Source organism: Amborella trichopoda, chromosome 1 (genome assembly GCF_054954075.1).
Source record: "Amborella trichopoda isolate Santa Cruz 75 chromosome 1, AtrichopodaSantaCruz75HAP2 v2.0, whole genome shotgun sequence".
Lineage (NCBI taxonomy): Eukaryota > Viridiplantae > Streptophyta > Magnoliopsida > Amborellales > Amborellaceae > Amborella > Amborella trichopoda.
This window is the reverse complement of record NC_142336.1, coordinates 43,689,107-43,712,406: the sequence shown is the minus strand read 5'-3', so window position 1 is coordinate 43,712,406 and position 23,300 is coordinate 43,689,107. Positions and strand designations below refer to the sequence as shown.

Sequence of the window (23,300 nt, the reverse complement as noted above, 5' to 3'; positions counted from 1 at the left end):
TTGGTGCCATCAACTCAAAATATCCCAAATGTGAGATATGTACATATGAGATGCAGTGATGATAAATGGATTTGGTCATTCCTGAAAACAAGATAGACTTCCTTCCAAAAGTTTAAAAGACCATGCATGTGCATGCACAGATACATGCATAGACCTGCACGTGTAGGATCTTGACATTGATTTTATATTTTCATTATCTGTAAATATCTAGTGCTTTCACTAGTTGATTTGAAGAATTGGTGTCGCACATGCTGCTTTTTAACCTTCTAAATATCTATTTTCATGGCTAACTAATGAAATTCTGAATTTTATGCAGGAAATGGGTGTCTTAGAGATTAAACATGGGTTACTTCAAATTACGGAGTCCATAGATTTTCTCCACAATAATGCAAGGCTTATTCACCGGGCCATATCCCCTGAGGTTATACCGTTTTCTTATTTGTGTTCATTTCCCATTTATTTGTGTTCATTTCCCATTATTTATCAATTTGTTCAATCAATACTGTTGTGGAATGGCTGGTTAAGTTTTTGTCATTGTGAACTGATTGCATTTTTTATTAGCATTCGAGTTTGTTGCATTCCTTTGTTATCTCTCTCTCTTTCTACATCTCTGTGTATGTATTTAATGTATGTATGCTTACATGTATTATTTATATTTGCATGCAATGCATCTGTGTGTAAGTATGCCTAATTTAGGTAGGCTTTTATTTGCCTAAGAAATTGGTTTATTAGTTGGCCTTATCTAAAATAAGAAGTTAAATGGGAGTTTATTGATTTAGGGAAGCTGTAAAATTTAATTTTTTTTACCTCCATTTTACTGAATCAATTTTTCATGACAAGTATTGTCAAGTCACATATTTGCCTTGGTTTAAATTTAAGCTTTTCTTCCATATTGATTAGAAATATAGATAGACAAACCTATAAAGTGTACTAAGAGGGTCATAAGCCCATAGAAGATGCAAAGACTTGCATTTGAGTAAAAGTACTGTGGTGCCATTCATGGAATTAACTGCTGTATGTAATAACATTTGCTTCTTTCCCTTTTTGAGTAATTATGGATGCTTCCTTTTGCATGAGTCACTAAATGATGTCACAACTCTCATGTTTGATGATGCTAGAACTCTTATGCCCAATATCTCATTGTAATGACCCTCTAAAAGCCACATGTTACCCCTTTCTTGAGCTATTCCATTCAATGCTTTCTTCTTAAGGCTTTTTTGTAACATCGTATTGGTGATATTTGATACAACTGCAACAGTAGCATACTGCATTCATTTGTGTGAACTATTGAGTATAAAATATGAATGTCAAAGCATACATGCACTTGTGATCGGATTCTTTCCTTTTGGTAGGTGGACCATGTCCTAGGTCCTTTTTTCTCCAAAGTTGTGTCTGGATGTGCTGATCTAAGCCTCTTCACAGGTGGTTTTGCTCCCATACAATGTGGGATTACCAATTACAGAGGCAGGATGTTTTTTTGAAAAAAAGGGAAGTATTTCTTAGTGAAACACTGTATATATCAGTGGCTAGAATCTGGGCACCAAACTGTGTGCATATATACCCACTTTGTACGGCACTTACACTCACACGCAGAGCTTGAGGCTTTAATGTCTTTCTCCATCACATTTCTCCACCCAGGACCTGGCAGAACCTCTCTATGGTGTAGTCTTTTGGAGCAGCAGTTGATCCAGCAATCTCTAGACCTCATCTATCAAGTGTTTTATTTGTTTTCAAATGGTTGTCTGGACATATTGATTCTCCTCTCCAGTTACAATCATAATTTATCCAGAATCCAATTATTAGGTCGGATTTCCAAAGGTGGCATCATGCAATACATATCTTTCGTTAGCTTTAGGATCAAAGCATTTGTACCACTTCTGGAAGGAAAATAACCAATGAACACATATATGATCGCCTTTTGGTCTAGTGTACGTTACCTATCTAATGCTCAAGAATTATAGCCTAAAAGAATGTCCAAATCCCTTAGAATGTGCGAAGGATGTTAACCTGTTAATGTAGCAATTGGTGATATTTGCTGCAGACTGATAAAGTGGTGATATTTGCTGCAGACTGATAAAACTTACCTTAGCAGAGAGCAAAATAGAGCAATTGACTTACAACCAATGATTGGCGTTCTTTTTTCTCATGCCGTATGAGGATTTTTGAGAGATCACATTATCCTCCATGTACGAAGAAGATGCTGGTAACATGCTCTGTAACATTATTGAGTACACTATTTTTACACCCATCAAATTGAGTCAGGCATTTTAATATTCTTATTAGACTTCAGAAGATAAATCCTGGTTACCTTTGAATAATTGTCAATACAGGAGATGAAGTAGCAAATTGACATACAGAAACAACAGTTGTGAGTCCGTAAGCATTAAAAGTGATTGCAAACAAGAGTGTTATTTCAACTCTTAATTGGTAAATAGATAAATAGATGTGTTGCATTTGAACAACTGAAATATCTTGCCCTTGAAGTTTTGGTGTTCAACATATATAAATATACCTGGAGAAGAAGCAATGGATGAGCTTATGACAATTTTATATGGATGTTCAAGTTGTGAGTGCGGCATGTATACATCCTCTTTGATGTTCTTGTATTGGGAGTGATCTGTGGCCATGGAAGCTCCTCCTGGATATAAATGACATTGCTTGTTGGATTCGTGACCTTCACCACCTCCCCTGGTTTTTGGGTGGTGAAAAGACACATTGCATGGAAAGAGTGTTTTGCAATTAATTGATTTGGGAAACTACTAATAGTCAAAATGTTTGATGGACCAGTAGGTACATATTGCAATGCTGACAAATATAAAAGAATATAAAGTTGAAAACAATAGGTGTTGTGGCCTTACCTTGTCTGTTACCCATATGGAGTACCCATGATTAAAGTGTACACACCTGGTATTGAGTGGGAGTGCAATTTGGTCGACTAATGGGCTCCATGGGTGAAACAGGTCATATGAGTGCGCTCTATGTGATTTAGAGCAGTGTGTCATAAGTGCCATGTTTAGAACAGACTCTATATGGGACCTAGAATGCTCTGTCATTCTCAACTTAGAAAGAAGAGATGGGGAAGAAAGGAAGGGAAGAAGAAGCCATTGAAGAGAAGTCCACCTGCTTTTGATATCACAGAAAGTTGGCTATTTATTTGTTTCCCCAAAATTAGAATTTTTACCAGAAAAAAAGGACTCTCTCTCTCTGTTACTTTTATGGTTGTTTTATTTCTTGCACACACCAACATAGTAAGGGATTAACTCCTTGCACACACCAACATAGTAAGGGATTAAATTTGAGATTCAAGTAGCAGTATAGCCACTTATGGATCGGTTACAGTGTGGAAAGAGACAATGTTGATTGTGTATCACTCAAAATTCACTTGAGTTCTTCATTATGCTGTAATAACTGACTAAAATTTTACTCCTTATGACCTGGATCATGTTATCTGAAGTGCACACAATATTTATCTGAAGAAAGTGGCATTTAGCTTTAGTGAGCCCCATGTTATTGGAAATAAAAAATTTAGGACGCTTTTGTTCTTTTCTTGTTTGAGGAGTGCTCATGTGACTCTTTCTAGTGTTCTATGACATTCTTTCTTAATCACTCAGGCTGCAGTCTCTAGGATTATAGGATCAAGTTTCATGTGAATCAAAATATGGTAAACATGGTAAAGTTTTTTGTTTTTCCATGAGTTTTGTCTGCTTAGTTCTGTACATATCTCCGTAAGAGTGTAATGGTATGTTTGCTTTCTTCTGCTGTTGCATAGAATTTTGATGGGTAAGTGATATGCCTTCCATGATCCATCCTGATTTGATTGCTTACCTTACTTCTATTTTAGTCTTTTGTTGTCCTGCAGAATGAAGTAAATACTTTATTCTACTTTTTATTACTTGTCAAAGAAACAAAAATTATGGTAGCTTCTATGCTGCTGCTTTAGTTCACCAGGTGCATAATGATGCAGTTCATCATGTTCTCTAGTACTGGTTCTGTATGAATGCTATTGCATTTGTAGCGGTTGTGATGCTTAAGAGTTGATTGAACAGGAATGGTGATAAAATTTTTCTGTTTGGCTGTGTTGCTTGGAAAACTATTCTCTTCACTAATTCTGACTTCTTATCATCTATGTGCCCATAAATACCGATAAAATGATATTAAACACAACGGTCTTTGTTATTTCATATTCACTGGTTAATTGCTTAGATTTTGCCCTGGTTTCCATTGATTAGCATCATTTCTTGCATTCCCTTTCTTCTCTACAAGCAGGCAGTCTTTATCACTTCTAATGGAGCTTGGAAACTTGGTGCATTTGGTTTCACGATTCCTGCAGATCAGAACCCAGGTGATTTGTCGACAGTCCAGCCCTTCCATTACCCGGTGAGCCTGTTTTTTCATCAAGTGTAAGCTGCTCTGTTTCTTATTGTTTTTTTTCCTTTTCTGGGTGCCTTTTCTTTAAAGTTGAATTTGCATTGAAAATATGCATGAGATTTTTCAATTGTAAATTTTATGGTTGTGACCGAATTACTTACCCAAGCTCTTTTCCATTTTGTGTTTTGTTGCTTTTTAGTTGTTGCATTTTGTTTACTTTGCTACTGACCCTTTGTACCCTAAATGTTGACATTTAAAACATGTGATCTTCTGTATGCATGTATGATGCCTGGAGAGTGTTGATGTGTTGGCAGGGGTTCAACTAGGGATAGATGACATCTAGCGAACCTAACTCATCCATCCATCCATCCATATTCCCCACAACCTATCATGCTTGGTATTCGTAGATTCTTTGACTCATGCGGCTGTGTATGTGCACACTTGGACATACCTTAGCTTCTCCATGCCTTATAGGTGCCCAGAGTGTAGGTGATCCAAGCTACAAACTTCAAAACGTTTTCTGCAGTTTACAGCAGAAAACAAGCAGGGCATCTTCTAATAAAATAACTCTGCTACATAAAGGACGAAGATAACAAGCAGGGCATCTTCTAATAAAATAACTCTGCTTCATAAAATAACTCTGCAGTGTACGTTGCACCAAGAAAAATTGCTGCTACAAAAAGGATGAAGACTTGAATATGTCTGTACGTTGCAGATAAAAGCCACAAAACTGATTTGTTTCCTAATGTCACCTCCTAGGATTTCTAGTTGAATGCATAACATAGATCTTGTTGAAAGCATAACCTAAATCTCGGTTAATCTGTGATTCCTGGGTAAGAATATGAGAGGGACAAGAAGAGAAGAAATGAAGAAGGAAGAAGATGTAGAAAGAGAAGAGAGATGGGCATGGGAGAATGAAGGATCAAAGCGTGGCTTGAAACCCTAGAAGTTAGTGCCTCATGTATATTATCAATGCGTAAGAATTACAGGACATACCCTCTTTAAATCAGTAACTCATATATATCCTCTTTTTTTTTTTTTTTTGACAAGGTTACATGGGAATGGAACTTGAGATGTAGTGCTATGAAAACCCAGCTGATACTGTCTTGACCCAAGCTGATTCCTAAACTCATACGTATCCTTATTACACAATGTCCTCTAATTTATGCCCCTAACTTGCCATTGCACTTTCAACACTCCCTCTCAAGTTGGAGCATAGATATCAATTATGCCAAGTTGGATGACTACTTGTGGTCCATCGCGTGCAACTGCTTTTGTGAAGATGTCCCCTAGTTGGTCTCTCAATTTCACTTGAGGGAGTACAAATAATTCTAGCCGCAACTTTCTCCCTTTTGAAGTGATAGTCCACTTCGATATGTTTTGTTCTCTTATGAAATATAGGATTCTCAGCGGTGTGGATGACTGCTTCATTATCACAATGAAGGGTCATTGGTAACTGAACTTTAAGTCAGTATAGTATTGACCCACATAATTTCACATGCTCCATGTACTATGGCCTTGTATTCAACGTCAGTACTTGATTTGGTGATTATATTTTTTGACAATGGGATTTATAGTATAAGAAATAGAACTAGTGGTAATGAAGGGTCATTGGTAACTGAACTTTAAGTCAGTATAGTTTTGACCCGCATAATTTCACATGCTCCATGTACTATGGCCTTGTATTCGACTTCAGTATAATTTCACATGCTCCATTATATTTTGTTTTTACCTTTCCATGAAATTAAGTTTCTCCTAATCATGTGATAAAGATGGAAATGCCCAGGTCATGGTTACCGTTTAAGGAGGGGTCACTTTTGCTTCTAGATATCGTTTTGGTACTCCGAAACACAAGATCTCAATTCTGGGGGATTCCTTGATATTAAGTATCTTGATCCAAGAAATTAGAGATCTTGATCCTATTTTAATGGGACTTAGATCCTTATTACCAAAAATCATTGTTTCATGAGTAAGTGGAACCGCAATTCCACCAAAATGGAATTGAGTATCCTATGCTTTGGGTGTGAGATTGAACAACACATTTTTTTGGTTCATATAAAATGGATTGTGGATCTCCATTTCTTTATGACCTAAAAAATTTCAAAATGCCATGATTTCCTAAATATTTTAAAGGTCACAACTTTACACACCTTGTGGAATTGTTACTTGTCTAGTTTCAAAAAAAGGCAACAAGAGAGGTCAAGGAGGATAAGTAAGAAGTTACGATGAAATGGAAAGGATAGCAAGTTATGGTTTTATTGAGGAATGAGGTGATGAAAATATGCTAAACTTTCTTGGGGCTATTTCATTGGGGTCTTGTCACCTCCCGAAGGGCTTCTATTGCCACATTTGTTTGCTAACTAAATCGCTCTACACACGGGGTTGCCTTGTGGGTGATGGAATAACATGTATTCCTGGAACTGTGAGGTCTCTCTCGTGCATCGGTCATTGAGCCCCTAGCAATCTTTGATGGAAGAGAGCTATTGGGAATTTTATTTGGCAATGTCTTACCTTTTTCTTGTTTTGACACGGAGAACTTAGCTACCGACTGCATTTATTTTTTGGAAACAATCGATCACAACATTCGTAAACTACAAGTTTTTAAGACTGAATCAAAGTTCAATGTCCTGACTTTTTTTTGTTTTGGCAAAAAATTCCAGGTCAGAACTCCAAGCTCCGATACAGGAGCATTTTGGAGAGAACAAATAAGTTTACAAAAAGGGTCATCGACGTAAAATACAAAAGGTGAGGCATTTTCTAAGCATCGCATAGAAAAAGAAGATATTAATGAAAATTTTCCAAATTCTAAATTAATACATTTAATTTGAAGCTGTTAAAAAGAACCTGCTCCTAGATTACAATGTTGTGGATAATTGAATTTCAGGGACCGTGATCCTAACACGGTGGAACGCGATCCCATCCCGCAAGGGATCTGCTCCTTTGCAGATATGGAACTCGATTCCTTGTCAGGGATCTCGATCCCTACATTTGGCCATGTATTGAACTCGTTCCCTTGACCATAGAACTTCACATCTTCGAGCTCCGCTCTTCAGCTCCCTATCCCAGAGCTTTGTTGTCTCTCCCCCGGGTGACTATGATTTTTTCTCTCATCGACTCTATTTTGCTGAGGAGTGTAAGGACATTGTTTGGAACTCTATTTCCTCATCCTTGGATAATTTTGAGATGATTAGAAACATATTCACGAATGTGGTTAAACTAGTGCAATCATCCACAAAAGTAACAAAGATCGAAAACTAAACATCGAAACAACTAAAGAAGGTTCCTAAACCTCAGAATGTGTAATAGAGCGCGGAGTATCACTTTTTAATTATTATCAATAAGAAATAAAGTTCTACAATATTTTAATAACAGTCAAATCTCACATTGTAATTGAACTTGACCCAACGATGGAAAAGTCTTAGGGAACAAAGAACACTACGGAAAGTGGAACATGACCAAGCAAGTGTGCCACAAATACACCCATTCTTTATTGACAGTCAAGGACATGACATTGGTTTGAGTTTTTGTAGGAGCTTGTTTTGGTGTGCCTGGAAGGTACAGCCTTCCATCCTCATGGCTGCAGCCAAATGTCTTCCCTTCACCAAGTACTGAAAAATACATTGAGATGGAAGGAACGCCATAATTTTTTGTGAGAGTACTAGCAGGTAGAAGATTGTTGGACAGCTTAGGAACATACAAGTGGACAACAAATTTGTTGAAAGTTATTGGATCAATCCCTTCCCCTTTATTTGGTAAAAGGACCCATCAGCAATCATGATAGATTCTTGTTTGAAACAGGTAGCATAAGTAGAAAAGAGATTTGAGCATAATAGTCATTTGTTCAGTGGCTTCTGAATTAATGATCCAAGGAGCTTGACGAGTCATGTAAACATGATGTGCAGATGCTGATGTACATGATTGGGCAAGATGCCACTTAGAGGAATAAGACGGCTCATCATAACTGGAGGCACGTTGTTTAAGATCAAGAAGCTCTTGCTTGGAAACTCTCACCAGTTCTACCTCAAGCATAGAAGATGTATAGTCACGAAGTAGATGACCAGTAGCATCTTGCTGTTGAGACACGATACAACTAGTCTCCATACTAGTCGCAGCTGCATAAGCGAAGTTATATTGCAATTAAGGCATCCAATGAGATCCCAATATGTCTCCTTAGTTTGTTGACATTTTCCAGAATGCGGACATTTTAGCTTATCTTTTCATCATGTGTGAGGCCTCTGCAACCACCCTTACAGCTTCCACCTCAACCACCACCATGGCGACCACCACAATTGTCGAAGAGTTGGAAACAAGGGCAGATTGTCTCTATCCACTAGTGAATACAACTATTACTTTCCGGCGAATTCTTTACATTGGAGAAGGGAAACATTGTTCCAAGTGATGGTAGAGTTTCACCCCCTGGAACATTAGAGTAGATATTTTCATATTCAGGAGTAGTGCCCCCTAAGGATCAAATATTTTCTTTTATTACACCATCTCTGCTCTTTTGTACATTGAGAGCAGTTTATGGGCTGGTGTTTATTCAGGTCATCTCCAAAACCTTGTAGACCAGCATAATAATCTCCAACTGATAAATCTTTTTCTCTAAAATTGCTGATTTGTTAACTCCCTTGAAGTATTACAATTCATAAATGTGAGTTTGGTTGCTTGGATCGTAAAATTGAGTTCGTAGCAATAATTTCATCGGCTTTCCAACGTGCAAAAGATGTTTCCTTAGTCTGGTTTCGCTAGATGACAATCAATACTGTCCAACTCTTTTCCACCCCCTAAAAAATAACCTTAAAGATTTGGCCCATTCCAAATAGTTTGTTCCATCAAATTTAACAGTAGCAACTGGAGTCTAGAATAATGCATACTTGATGTTTTCTATGACCTTGTTACTTCTTCAAGACAATAAACAGGTTACAATAGTTGGCGAAATCTGGATACACCCTCAGATTTCTCTGTAAATAGTCTTTATGAACAATGAAGCACTACAAAATGTGTAAAGTGGCTGCAAGTTTCAGAGGCAAAGTGGTTGTAAAGCTATTCGATACCCATCAAACAGCTGCAAAAATTCAGCAGAGACTAGCTCCAAGTTTCACCATTCAATACACATCAAACAGTGCAAAAATTAGTGATAGAATTGCTCCAAGTTTCACCATTTGATACACATCAAATAGTTATTTTTGGACCCAAGAAAAAAGAAAAAAGAAAAAAGAAACTGGATAGATCTATTTCAGATTTCTCATAAGAAAGAACAAATTTGTGCAACCTGGCTGATCATCAGATCATCCATCAAGGGATCATAAAACACCCTAAGAATTGGGAACATACCCTGGAAAAAGTCACCTTACATGAAAACCAGATCAGATTAGGAATAAGCCCTAAAATTTGGTACCTTAATTCAAGAAAACTATTTATATGAATATTTTCACGATGATCTTAAAAAATGAGACTTGTTAGGGTTTCTTCTTGCTGTGCATTATCTAGCTGCTTGGCCGTCCTGCTGAAACCAGCAGTTACACGACTAGAGTCTCAACACTCAACTCTCATTTCTTAGGATTTGAACCTTGCTCTGCTACGAAGTTGAAATATAAGCTAGATCTAGGTTTGATTTGTGAATAGTAGATAACAATATGAGAGAAGGGAAAGAAGAGAAGAAATGAAGCACGAGGAAGAAGATGTAGAAAGAGAAGAGGAGGGATGGGCTTGAGAGAAATATCGCATGAAACCCTGGAGTAGAGCTAGTCACACATATATTATTGATTTATAAAAAATTACAGGAGACAACCTTATTTAAATAAATAGCTCACACACATCATATCCTTATTACATATTATATTCCATTTATGCCTCTAACTTTCCATTGCACTTTCAACTCTTTTTACATGATTTATTGCTTCCCTGGGCTTATGGCACTGCTAGATTGAAGGTAAAAGTCTTTTCTACAAGATATATCAATGAGGAAGGAAAACAGATCACATATAAGATTCCCCATGCACTCCCAGTAGCACCCTCACTCTTTCCTCACCACCTCTCTCTCTCTAGAATTCTTCAGCCCACATAGAAAACGCATGTTTATGGGAGAAGGTGCAAAGAATTCGTTCACCACTTATGGGAATACAACAACATTTTATTGGAAATAAAAAAGAATAATCCATTTGATAAGAAGAGAGATGCTTTCTTCCTCCACAGAGAATTTTGTCGTTCGTTCTTCCTCCCAAAGAATTTCACGAGACATCATAACAATCATTCTATGGGATTTAATGATTTATAAGAACATATTCATTATTATTATTATATATATATATATATATATATATATATATATATTATACAGTTACATATTATGCAATCCTTTAATAATTGATTTCATTTGATTTAATAAGGAATAGAAAAGAGTGAATGGCTTGGAACATGTATCAATTGTCCATTCCTGGTAGAAGGTTTTGTAGGAAAAGTCCTATCCTGTGTACACTTATTCTAGGGATCTTGGGAAATATGACCTTTGCTTTCTTTGAGAAAAGGAAAACGATAAGGGGTGAGAAAGATTAAATCTTAGCATCTTAACAGTGAACCATTGATCAAACATCTTGATTCAATGGTTCGATCACACCCTTACCCCTAGTAGGAATCTTGCCACCATTCTTCCAATTTGGATGGGATAGCACCTTCTTAGAAGTCATTTAGGGAAGTCCTTATCCAGTTGGATCTTATCATAACCAACTATATCTTCTAAAGGGTATTTTCATGACCTCCTATAATATTTGGAATCTACCTCAATCGAAAAATTATTTCCCCCAGATTTTGGTTCCCTAATTGAGTAAGGAGAAACTACCATGGGCCCTGCAGTGATCCACGTACCTAGCCATCAAAGGCTCATACGTGATGGCCATGTGGCAGCCCATTAGAGTGGGCCCTGCACGGTCTAATTTGGCCATAGCCCACATATGTTGACACATAATCTCCATATTCCCCCATAAATTTATCAAAAACCAAAAATAGTAAAACAAGACCTTTATTTCCTGAAAAGTCTATGTCTTTAGAAAAAGAAATTTATATTTCTGGAAAAGTAATCTCAAATTTAGTTAAACATTAGACATGATTGAGTGATTAAAACTATTTTACTTCCTTCCAAAATATCATAAAAGAAACTAGTAAAGATCTCATGGGAAGATTGAGCACGCCTTGGGAAGAAAACTTCCATTTTCACTAGGTCCTATAAAACAGTTGTGATACATGACATTTAAAGGCTGTTAGCTCTAAGATTTTATTTATTTCTTGTACCCTGGTAAATTACTATATATGAGTAGTGTTTCTTAATAGTTTTAGGTTGCAGAGTGAGTTTTAGGCTCTGTTTGTTTTAGAGCGTTATATGACATATCATGATGAGGAGGCTTTTCGGAGAGGGCTTGATTAGTAGCTCTATGAGACTTAACATGCTCGTAGCGTTTATGAGTATGCTCTGGAACTCTTGCCTCGAGTTTGAGGTTTAGAACTAAGGCTTAATAGAGTTGGATCTGCACCACATAGCTGGTTTGGGCTTTTGGGTCCCAAGATGTATCTACCAAAGTGGGTTCTATGGATATCCCATTGAGGTTGGTTATGTCTAGTGGTGGTTAAGGTTTATCAGCCTGTGGATACATGGGCCAATGTGTGATGAATTTCATTTGTAAGGACAAGGGCCTTAACCTCAAAACTATTATTTTTCATGGCACACATGCGCGACTTTCTCATTGATTTATTATTCGTCGGATTCCTGAATTCAGGATGACATGTGAATGTCTTCGAGAGACACCCTAACTGCTTGTATCGCTACTTGATATAAGTTAGCAAAAGTAATCATTTGAATTAATTAGCTGGATACAACTTGTTCTTGGAGGACACGCTTGCAATTCTAGGTAAGTTGTAGCCTGTCTACTTCTTGGCCAGCTTTGATGGGCCCATCATGAGTCCCTTGTGTTGGATTACTTGTGCGTCATTTATCCATTAATTTAATTTGAGGGTAAGTAGCTATTATGAGTGTTATCTAGAAGTGCCTTGTTAGAAAAGGTTTTTTTTCTTCTCAAGGCATGCTCAATCTTCCAAGGATATCGTTCTGAGTTTTTCTTTTCAAGTTTTCTTAAAGGAAGAGAATATTTTTAATCGTCTCAATATATTGCTATGTTTTGTTAAATTAGAAAAGGACTTTGGAAATATGGATTCGTTTTTAAAGGAAGGACTTTTCGAAAAAAATAGATTTTTTTTTAAATCACCTGTGGGGCATGTAATGGACGGAATTAGATCATTTGGGGCCCTCTTAAGCAGTGTTCGCAAAATCGGCCGGTTAAATCGCTACCGGTGGGGTGGCGATTCCGGTTAGGGCCGGTTTTGCGGTACACATGATAAGAGGACCAAAACCGATCGGTTCAATGTCGAACCGGCTGTTTTTCTTCAAAACCGGCCAGTTTTCCCAACTGGTCCGGTTTAGTGTTGTTTTCGTGCGTTATAACGCCGTTATAACGCATCAAATAACGGTCGTTATTTGATACATGCCCGTTATTTTCATAGATCAAGATTTTACAGTTTTTTTTTCTCCCATTTTGTAGTTTTTTTTTGTTTTTTCAGTCAAATATTGATGTTATACACCGTAAATTTTATATAGATTATCTATTATTGAATCAAAAGTCAAAAAACAAACAGTTCTTGGCGGATTGAAATAGGGATATTTGAAAATTAGAAATTTCCGCCATTCTATCAAATACAGCTTTAATACCTCATATATTTTCATAAAAATGGAGGGCTTTGATTGATTGTTGAAGGATTCAATGTTTCAATTTTTCCAAAACGATGAAGATTTGAGGTTTTTATGGGCCCGAAGTACTGCTGCTCGAAGAACTGTTTTTATCCAAACAAATTGATTTCTGATCGATCAATTGATTGATTTTTATCGAATTAATCATTGAAGTTTGATCATAAAGTCCTTATCTATCTAATAAAATAGTTATTTTGATTTACTATTGATTAAATTTTTTTATATCGATTTTTTTTGGCTTCGTTTTTTTCTGAAATTTTCGTGAAGTAAAAAAATCGCAATTTTTTGAATAAAGATCTCAATAGTGAATAAGGTCTCATGAAATTTGGAGCATTTGAATCTTAATTGAAGTATCTATCATATCCCCATATCAATTTATTCAAAAAATGAAAGATTTAGGGCTTATTTCGACTCTAAAGTTAATGTATTCTTTGGCTCGATTTTAGGGTTCTTAAAACAATTTTTTTTTTAATAAAATTACGTTTTGTTTTTATAAAAATATGAAATTTGTGATGAATATGAGAAAAAAAGAATATATTATTTTTTCTAAATTTATATATTTTTGGTGAGCTTGTTGGATTGTTTTTAATATTATATATATTTTTTACAAAAATATGTTTATTTGTGATGAATATGAGGAAATTTTTTTTTTCTTTTTAATGTTATACATTTTTGGTGAGCTTGTTGAATTGTTTTTAATGTTTTATATATTTTTTTATAAAATTATTATTTTGTGATGAATATGAGAAAAAATTTATTTCTTTTTAAGGTTATTTTTGGTGTATGTTACTTATGTCTGTGTTCTCAACTTCTTGTCTAGTTGTGACATTTTCTTCTAATTTGTTTTTTTATTTGTTACAAGCTATCTATCATTTGTTGCAACTTCATACTCCTGTTTATTAGCCTCTATGGAGAAAAGAGGTAGAAACTAAAAAGTGCCTACTTTTTTTTTTAGAAATATGCATCTTAATTCTACATTTTAAACTTGCCATCTTATATAACTTTTTTTTTTTTCATGCTAAAACCCAACTTCAAAAGGTTATCGAGTAAATGAAGTTTGGCCCTTTCAAAATTGATTTGGTCATTTCAAAATCGATTTGGCCATTTGAAAATCAACTTGGCCACATTTTTTAAAATATGCGATTTGGCCCTTTGAAGCAGCACTTAACACCTTAGCCACACCCTGCATTTGATAACCAAGTTACTAAGTAAATGAGGTGCTCTCTCTTACTACCTTGACTCACAACCCTTCGAAAAGCTGGGAATATCATGCTACAAAAAAATACACTCTCAAACCCAATTCTAAACCGTATTAAAGGGTTTTTCAACATTAAAACAACATTTTTCAACATCAACATTAAAACAATATAGAAGCATCATCCATTGTTAGTTGGACTTTGTAACTTCACCCATTGAATTTATGTGAAATTATAAATTGTCTTGCATATTTTCATAATATTCAAATATCAAATTATATAAAAATTTCTATCAAAATTTTTTATAAGATAAATGTATGTAATATGATGGTGTATACTTAATCTAAGTTTCTCTATTTGTTTTTAATTTTTTTGGGGGATTTTGACCCATTTTTTATTTTTAAAAATCTACTTGACCGATTAGTCCGGTTAACCGCTCCGATTAGTCCGGTTCCGGTTCGAACCGCTCCCAGCCTCATGATCGGTTAACCGTTCCGGTTCGATTTTGCGAACATTGCTCTCAAGTCAGTACCACATGGAAAAATCATACCCTAGCCTTAGATGGCTACAATGTGTTACAAGCGGCCCATGGTAATTGGGCTCCTAATTCGAATGGGAGACCCAATGTAATTGAAATGAATTTGGATTGAGGTGAATTCTAAATGCTTTAGGAGGTTATGATGAAAGCTTCTAGAAGTTTAGTTGGTTATGAAAATATTTTCAAAGATAAGATTTGATCGATATGCATTAGCACTCCTGGAATTAATTATCTTTTAGGAAGTTTTTATCATATCCAAATTTTGAGATATTAGTGTGATTTTGGCCTTTATATCATGATGGCTGATCTAGGTTTGATTATTATGATTTAGTCTCTCTCACCACTTAGGTCTTCCTTTTCTAGAAGAAGGCAAATACTATATTTCCAATATAGCCCTAGAATATATCTATATGTTGGCCTCACCTCCCATTAACCCAACAAATTTCCTAGAGGGCTGAAGCGAGAGAGAGGTGTGTGGAACCCTTTGTTGGATTTAAGAGAGAGAAAGGTGAGGGAATTTGAAGGATGCATGGAGTACTAGAGAGTTTTCTTGTGAGAGTTTGTCTTTAAGAGAAAGTTATGATGACTCTTAGTATCCTCAGCCTTATAGGTTGGCTCAGTGACTTTTCATTCGAATTTCCTATTGAAAGGGTTTCTGCCTCTGATCTAGGTGCGCCATCGGTCTAGGGAAGCAATAAGGGGTACAAGAAGTACTGGGGGTGATTTTAGGCAAGAAACCAGTTTGTAATTTTTATTTGCAGAAATGAATTGTATTCAAGCCCCTAGTTCTTCACGTAGTGTCAATTTTCCGAAAACAATTATTCTATTTGTTTTTGAGTTTCTCCCCGTAAAATTTTAGAATAGACTTGTGAATAAATAAGAGACAGATGTTTTATTGCAAAGGTGCTTTGTCTATTTTCTTGAATAAATAGGAGACACGAACGTTTTATTGCAAAGGTGCTCTGTCGATTTTATATTTTAAATAGCTAAAATTTTTGAAGTCAGTGTACTTTGTATCACTTAGACCTTAGCACTCACAATAATGCTCATATCACTATTTACCCTCCACCTAACTGTATAAACCCATGATCCACAAGTACTATCATGTTAGGGGTTCATGATTGTCCCATCCAAGCTAGTCAAGAAGTAGATAAGCGATAAGCTGACCTAGGATTGCATGTGTGCCCTTCAAGGAAAAGTCATAACTAGCCAATTAATTCAGGCATGACTTTTGTCTACCTATCTAAGGTACCAAATCTAAGGTACTAATAGAGGTAGTGAAGGGTAACACATACACACTCCATCATAAATACAAGATTCTGATGGATACCAAGCAATGAGGACATCAAGCGTGAGTTCTTTGAAGAATGACAATGTTGAGGCTAAGGCCCTTGGCCTTATAAGCACCATTCTTCACAAAATGGCCTAGATATTTACTAGTTAATAAACCTTAACCCCCACGGTACACAACCACCCTTCGCTAGGTTATTTGTGAAAACCCACTTTGACAAATTCATCTCAAGAAGCCAAAAGCCCAAGCTTTCCATGTGGTGCGGATTCGACTCTATAAGCAAAGTCTCTGGACTGCAGAACCAATGCTAGAGTCCTAGAGTGCGCTAAGATACTATGCCAGCCTGCTCTTAGTTAGAGAGAGCTGCTAATGAAGCCCGGGTAGCCTGACATGCCATAAACAACTCTAAAATACATAGTGCTCAAAACTCTCACTAAAACTACCTACTTCAGAACATTAGAACTCATTAAAAATTTTATGGGGTACAAGAAATAAATAAGACTTTATAGAGTTACCGCTCTTTGAATGGCTACAAAACCCAACTTCTTCCTCTTAGCCTTTGAAAGGTATTATAATCAGATGTTATTATCGGCTCTTAACACTATAACATCTACATGCTTTACAAACACACTCCCTTGCCTCTTTAGTCTAGGGATCTGCGAGCATTACATCCATGGGACGGTACAAGATCTCAATTATTCCTTCTTGAGCTAGGTTTCAATAAAATAGTACTCTGCTCTGATATGCTTGGATTTCTTACGGAATTTGGGCTCTTTCACTACAATATTGTGGCTTGGTTGTTACCAAAAATATGCACAGCATCACATTTAACAGGCTCAAACCTGAAACTGTGAGATATTATATTAACAGGCTCAGGTTGCTTCCGTAGCAGCTGGCTATGTTACTAAGATGCAACACCTTCTTTGATTACTAAGAAGCAACACCTCTGCCAAGCATAAATATGCACCTTGGAGTTGACGTCAGAGCATCTGGATCACCTTGGTGATCTACATCCATGTATCTTTGCACATGCATGTCGGTGCTGCCTCAGCACAACACATTGTTATTGGTCCCCTTTGAATATCTAAAGATCTTTACTAATATCCAGTGTTTTGATCATAGGTTACTTTGATATTTGCTTATGTGACTCTCCAAAAAGTTTAAGTTGGGCCAGGCACCTAGCATTGCATACATGAGCGAACCCTCTGTATCTGCATTTGGCACCTTATGCATATCTTTGGCTTCTGTTTTTCTCTTTTGGCACATAGTTCTACTCATTTTGATCCTTTTATCAATGGGCGAAATCATGAGCTTCCACGTTTGCATTTCAAAATGTTCAAGGACCTTCTTAAAATATTAGACTTGACGCAATTGAACAATGCGGTCATTCCTTTGTTATGATCTTGATACAAATCACATAAAATGTCTCTCCTTAATCTTTCATGTCAAAATTCTAAGAGAAAGGATTTAGCTTCCTTCACAAGATCTATGTTGTTGTTGGCTGTTAGCATATCATCTACATATAGAGTTATAGACCACTTCACTCCTGTTGAGGTTGACATATACACGATAATCCTCTTTGCTCTAGGTGAAACCGTAACTAGACAAGGTCTAGGGAACTTGAGCTACCACTTCCTAGAAGGTTTCTTAAGGCTAGCAGCGATCTATTAAGCTTACAAACATGGTTTTTTGTTCCTTATTTCTCAAAACCTTTCGGTTGTTTCAAATATATCTCTTCTTTAATTTGTTTCTAGTGTTGCACTTAGTTATAAGAATTGCTAAACCAAGGGGTCGATTCTGCCCCTCTGTGATTTTGGAACTTTGGAATTTTGATCTTCCCCAATAGGGATCGAGATTCTAGGCTATAAGAGATCCATATTCCCTAGAATTGTAGTAGAATGTAGCAATGTGGTATAGTATTGTATTATATAGTTTTCGTTGCCTTTTAGCAATAGCATTCGTTTGTTTTTTTGGGTGAACATTTGTAGTATAGTATAGCAGTGTGGTGTATTAGAGTAGTTATACATACTATACAGCATAGTAATGTAGTATATTACAACAGTATAATATTATAACAGTGTAGTGTTGTATAGCTGTGTAGTATTGTATGGTACTATAGCATAGTAGTATATATTGTACTGTTGTACTATTAAAGTGCTCTCAGGGGCCTTGATTTTAAACTAGGTAGAGCTTGGCCGTGTGTAATTTATCATTTGATCCCAATGAAATGTGGATTTAGCTCCCTCACATATTGGGATTAAGATCCCTAGATTTCAGGGTGGATCGCGATCCTACCTTAAGGAGCTTCCTGCTTCTTACAATCCTGTGGTCTTGATCCCGATCCCGATCCCAATCCAAACAACTATGATGTTATATATTTTTCATCATCATCATCATCGTCAGAGCCTTTTCCCAACTATGATGTTATATATTTTCATGAGTGATATTTTTCATACTTCCTCATAAGCACATTCAACATTGACATCTGCCTTGTTTGGCCCCATATAACAACTTAATGTATGTATTCTTGTAATCAATGAACTGATTCACCTAGAAATTTGCTTGTTTCTTGATTTTACAGGAATATGATGTTGATGATTTGGTGATGCCGCTTCAACCATCTCTAGATTATAGTGCCCCAGAGCTAGTGCGGAGTCAAGCAGGCTTAGCTGGTTGCCTTTCTGACATATTCAGTCTAGGATGTCTTATATACCATTTGCTTGTTCGGAAACCTCTTCTTGATTGTAAGAACAATGTTCGGATGGTAAGTGTTTTACCTTTAATTTTTATCCTTGTATTTGAGTTCATTTATTTATTCCCCTCTGCAGGGTTGGGGAATTCATTTCAACTTGTTCTCTTTGGTTTGACCATGTAGCCTTAGTTGATTGATAACTTAGGTTGGACTGTTGAATTGTGATGGTAGTTCAGAATTTGCATTTTCATTTGGAGTATTGCTCTTTGTTTTAGTGACTGTACTTGTACATTTCTATGTGCTTGTACTACAAGATATCTTTCTCATTGGTATTTATTTTATTTTATACGCCCCATGAGGGGTTCCATTCTCTTGTGTCCATGTTTCTCTATGCAAGGGAGTTCAACCCTCCTTTTTTCCTTGAACGAGAAATAATATGTTCCATCTTAACCTGGTATATGGGTCAACTTTGGTATCTTGAGTTGAGACCTAATCCTTAAAGCCCTAATTTCACAATTTTTAGGATATCTAGTACTTAGAAAATGACACACCCGAACCTTGTGGTTCCCTTCTTGTTTCCTTTCGGTAAAATATTTCGGCATTTGGAGGCATCCAAACCATGCCCATCTGCTCATTTGTAACACATGTGTGCACTCTTGACTCTCGATCCTCTAGCCTCTTGAGCAATTGGTTGAAGCTAATTGAGAGGTGGCCAGTGCATCATCATGTGCTTAGAGCATTGTAAAAAAAAATTCTCATTTAGATGTCGCAAACAAGTTTGGATTTCTGCAAATGTGGCACGTCTCTTCTCACAACTCAGGAGGATCACTCAAATCAAGCAGATTTGGTTCATGTTGACTCAGATATAGGAGGAATTGATGAAAGGTTGGTGGTTGGAATAAATTTACAATTTCGTAATGGACATCATGTGCTGTCAAGTATAATTAGTTTCTTAGCTGCTTGAATGGAGATTAAAGCTCATGAGTAACAAAATGAATTGTTAGACTTTGTTCTTGATATCGATCTAGAGGGAATTGGAGAAGTATTTAATCAACTGGAGAGGTACTAGAGCGAGTCATTAGGTGAATCAGGCGAGTCAATGTAAAACCCGTTTTGCAGGGTTAAACACGCATATTTTTAGTTTTTTTTTGTTGTTTTCTGGATCAATAATTGATCCTACACTATATTAGGATCCCCCATTGATTCATAGGAGCATAGATCGTTCTTATACTGATCCAAAACATGACTAATAGTCTTGATTTCCCCTTATTTCATGTTTTTTCATAAAAAATTGGGGTTTTTAGGGCTAAAAAACACCGATCCGCCAAACTATCAGTTTCTCCCTCGAATCACAGCCAAACACCAAACAACCTCAAATTTTGTTTCAATTGAAATGTTTTTGGGTTTTCTATCAAAGGCCTCTACAAATTTGTTGGATCAAATCAAGCATTTTAAGACATCGACCATCAAAAGTTCTGTGTTTTTTGCAAATCAATGCTCAAAGAGTTTTAATCCGAAGTTTTGTGGAGTTTCGATGAATGTTTTAGTTGTGGATTTTGATTGGCAAGAAATTTTGTACTCAGGATGCCAACGTATATTGGGAAGTTTGCTTTTATTGGGAAATTTGCTTTTGTCTTGGTGTAATAAGAAGGAAATCTTGCGTACAAATTTGCTGTTGGCCTGTGGATTTGTATCCGCTGATTTTTGTGAGATTTGTCTTTAGGCGTTTTTGGCTGATCTAAAGTTTTATGTTTGGTTTGGAACCCTGCTCATGGAGATAAAGTAATGTCATTCACTTTGGATCTCTATGTTTTATGATAGAACCAAGTATATTTAGATGAATTGCCATTACTTCAGATAAACTGCTTAATGACTTCACTCTCCCCTATATTTACATTTTTGGAGTTGATTGTATTCTGAGTTATTTACCAGGGACAATCACAACCTATCAATCAAATTCACAGATGCTATAGATTGAGGAGGGTTTGGAGAACAATTCTGCATTTTATATGTATATATGTAACAGGAATATTTTTGTTATTTGCATTATTGTATGCATATGCTCCTCATGGAGGGTGTTGAAACATTTATTCACATTTCATATATTAGGGTGAAAAGAACACATGTTAGGGACATAAAACCATACATGTATCTGTTTTTCAGGGTGTAGATCATTCATAACTTAATGAGGCTTATGTTTAGTTGAAGTTTATAACTGTAACAGTTTCTGAATTGTAAGGGATGGTTTCATGTAATTATTTTTTCTTATTAAAATAAATAGGGGATGGTTTCATGTAATGATTTTTTCTTATTAAAATAAATAAGGACTTAAATGATCTGATACCATGGAAAATCTTAATGTCCCAATTATAGATATTTAATCTTTTAGATTTGGTGAATTTCCTTCTCATTCCGATGTTTATATCACTTTTATTCTTGTGTTTATGGCATGGACCATCTGACCATGAGTTTATGTTGCAGTATACAAATAAACTAACATACCTCTTGCATGAGTCATTTTCAAATATCTCCTCGGATTTAGTGAATGATTTACGACGGATGCTTTCGGTGGATGAGGCTTCCCGACCGAGTGCCTTGGATTTTACAGGTAGAACACGAGAGCCTCTTCATTTCATTGCTTCTGTTTGTGCAATTCATGGATTTTCAATTGAGTGCTTTAGATTAGAATAATGAGCATCTTCTATTCATGGGATAATGAGACGATGATCATAAACTGCAGTGTGTTTGAACTAATTTCCTCATGACTTCTGGTTCTTTTACCCACCTTTTACATCTTATGTCGTGCAATTTTCTTGCCAGATTGCAAAAGCAGCTGTTCCTGAATGGCCTCTTCTATATTTTGCAGGTTCTCCATTCTTTAGGGATGATACTAGGTTGCGTGCTCTTCGTTTCCTAGACCATATGCTTGTATGGATCTCATTCTTTCCAGTATAGTTAGTGTGCTTCAATGGCATAATTATTCTGCAAGTCAATGTGGTAGTTGATTGTTAAAAATTCTGTTGCAAATAACTTCTACTTTACAGGAGAGGGACAATATGCAAAAGTCAGATTTCTTGAAAGCACTATCAGGGATGTGGAAGGATTTTGATTCTCGTGTTTTGCGGTATAAGGTTGCACATTACCTTTCTCCCTTGCATTCTAAGTGTCATTGGTTCTTTCTAACATTTCTGCTAGTGTGTGAGAATGGCTTGGTGGTGTTGCTCTCTATTGTGAAGTACAGCATGCATACTGTTTTGAAATAGCCTCTCTCTCTATCTCTTTCACACGCAGAGAGAGAGAGAGAGAGAGAGAGAGAGAGAGAGAGAGAGCAGATCCACCCCATTAACAAAACAAATCAGCACATGAGAATGTCTTGGGCCAGTCAAAAGAATCCGTGGCTGACAATCATAGTCAAAAGAATCCGTGGCTCACAATCATTATCTTGTGGAGTTTCTTTGCAAGTCATTATTTGTGTACATGATACTTTGTAGAAAGAAATCATTGTGGATATGACAAATATGGTGGGTTCACATAGCATTTTTTGTGGTGCTTTATTTTGTTAATGCATGTCGAATTCAATCTTGAATTATCCCTATATGCACACATACATGTATCTGAATATTCTGCACAAAATCAGTATTGTTTGATTGTTGGAGTCTCTAATACACTGTTGTTTATTATGGATGTGGAAAATCTAGTGGTTTCACACACCTTTGTGGTTCCCTGCTTTGTTGTGGGACATCCTTTGTTCAACCTTTGTGAATCCTAAGGCACATAGGCGCATGCGTCCTTGCATGTAATTTAATATATATTGGTTGTTGATTTCAGTTTTTTTTATAACACTAAAATTGCTGCAAGAATCTTGATGATTATGATGGATATGATGCTGTCTTTTTCCTTCCTCTTCTTTTATTTGAAATGTATGATGTATTCGTGAGGGTTAGATGTGTACAAGTTGTAATCCATGTCCAAGATGATTTTGAAAGTCTCTTTGTTTGGTCTTAGCTGATTAGCTTTTGTCGAGTGGAATGGAGTTGCAATGGCAAATTAATTTTTCCCAGGACTATTGCGATATGAGTTTTAGACCTTGTGCTGAAAGGGTAGCTAGTGTGTCATGAGACAACTGGGTACACTTTCTGTAACCCAAATACATAAATTTGAGATATTTAGAGGTACAGTTTCTATTTTGCTGTTGCTACAGAGGTTGATGTTCGCTTCACCCTGGGCACTCACTATCTTTTCCGAATTCTGGACTCTTGTTCCTAATTGTCCTCCCCAAGTACTTGGAGAAAAAGCATATCTCTCCACTTATTCCGGGGGGGGGGGGGGGGGGTAAATTGCTCTCTTTCCCAAGAGTTCCATTTCTAAGCATGTGGTGAAAGGGAACATCCTACTACTTTCCAATTTTGATGATACTCCTC

General features: G+C 36.3%; 1 protein-coding gene and 1 long non-coding RNA gene across 5 annotated transcripts in view; both read left to right on the top strand.

The window, feature by feature from the left end:
- Nucleotides 1-23,300, top strand: part of LOC18442143 (SCY1-like protein 2 A) — a 53,665-nt gene that overhangs the window by 10,825 nt on the left and 19,540 nt on the right. The window contains exons 2-7 of one of the 4 annotated variants that reach the window (XM_006852367.4): nt 317-421; nt 4,267-4,377; nt 18,769-18,951; nt 21,361-21,487; nt 21,746-21,807; nt 21,924-22,010. In XM_006852367.4, the coding sequence (XP_006852429.1) occupies nt 317-421; nt 4,267-4,377; nt 18,769-18,951; nt 21,361-21,487; nt 21,746-21,807; nt 21,924-22,010 (675 nt within the window). Of the gene's footprint in view, nt 1-316; nt 422-4,266; nt 4,401-18,768; nt 18,952-21,360; nt 21,488-21,745; nt 21,808-21,923; nt 22,011-23,300 lie in introns of all 4 variants that reach the window. The other 3 variants (XM_088866609.1, XM_088866614.1, XM_088866612.1) reach the window with 3 other exon arrangements.
- LOC148783855 (uncharacterized) lies at nt 7,899-9,046 on the top strand. The gene is made up of 2 exons (XR_016055521.1): nt 7,899-8,166; nt 8,271-9,046. It is a non-coding gene; the product is annotated as an uncharacterized LOC148783855 (long non-coding RNA).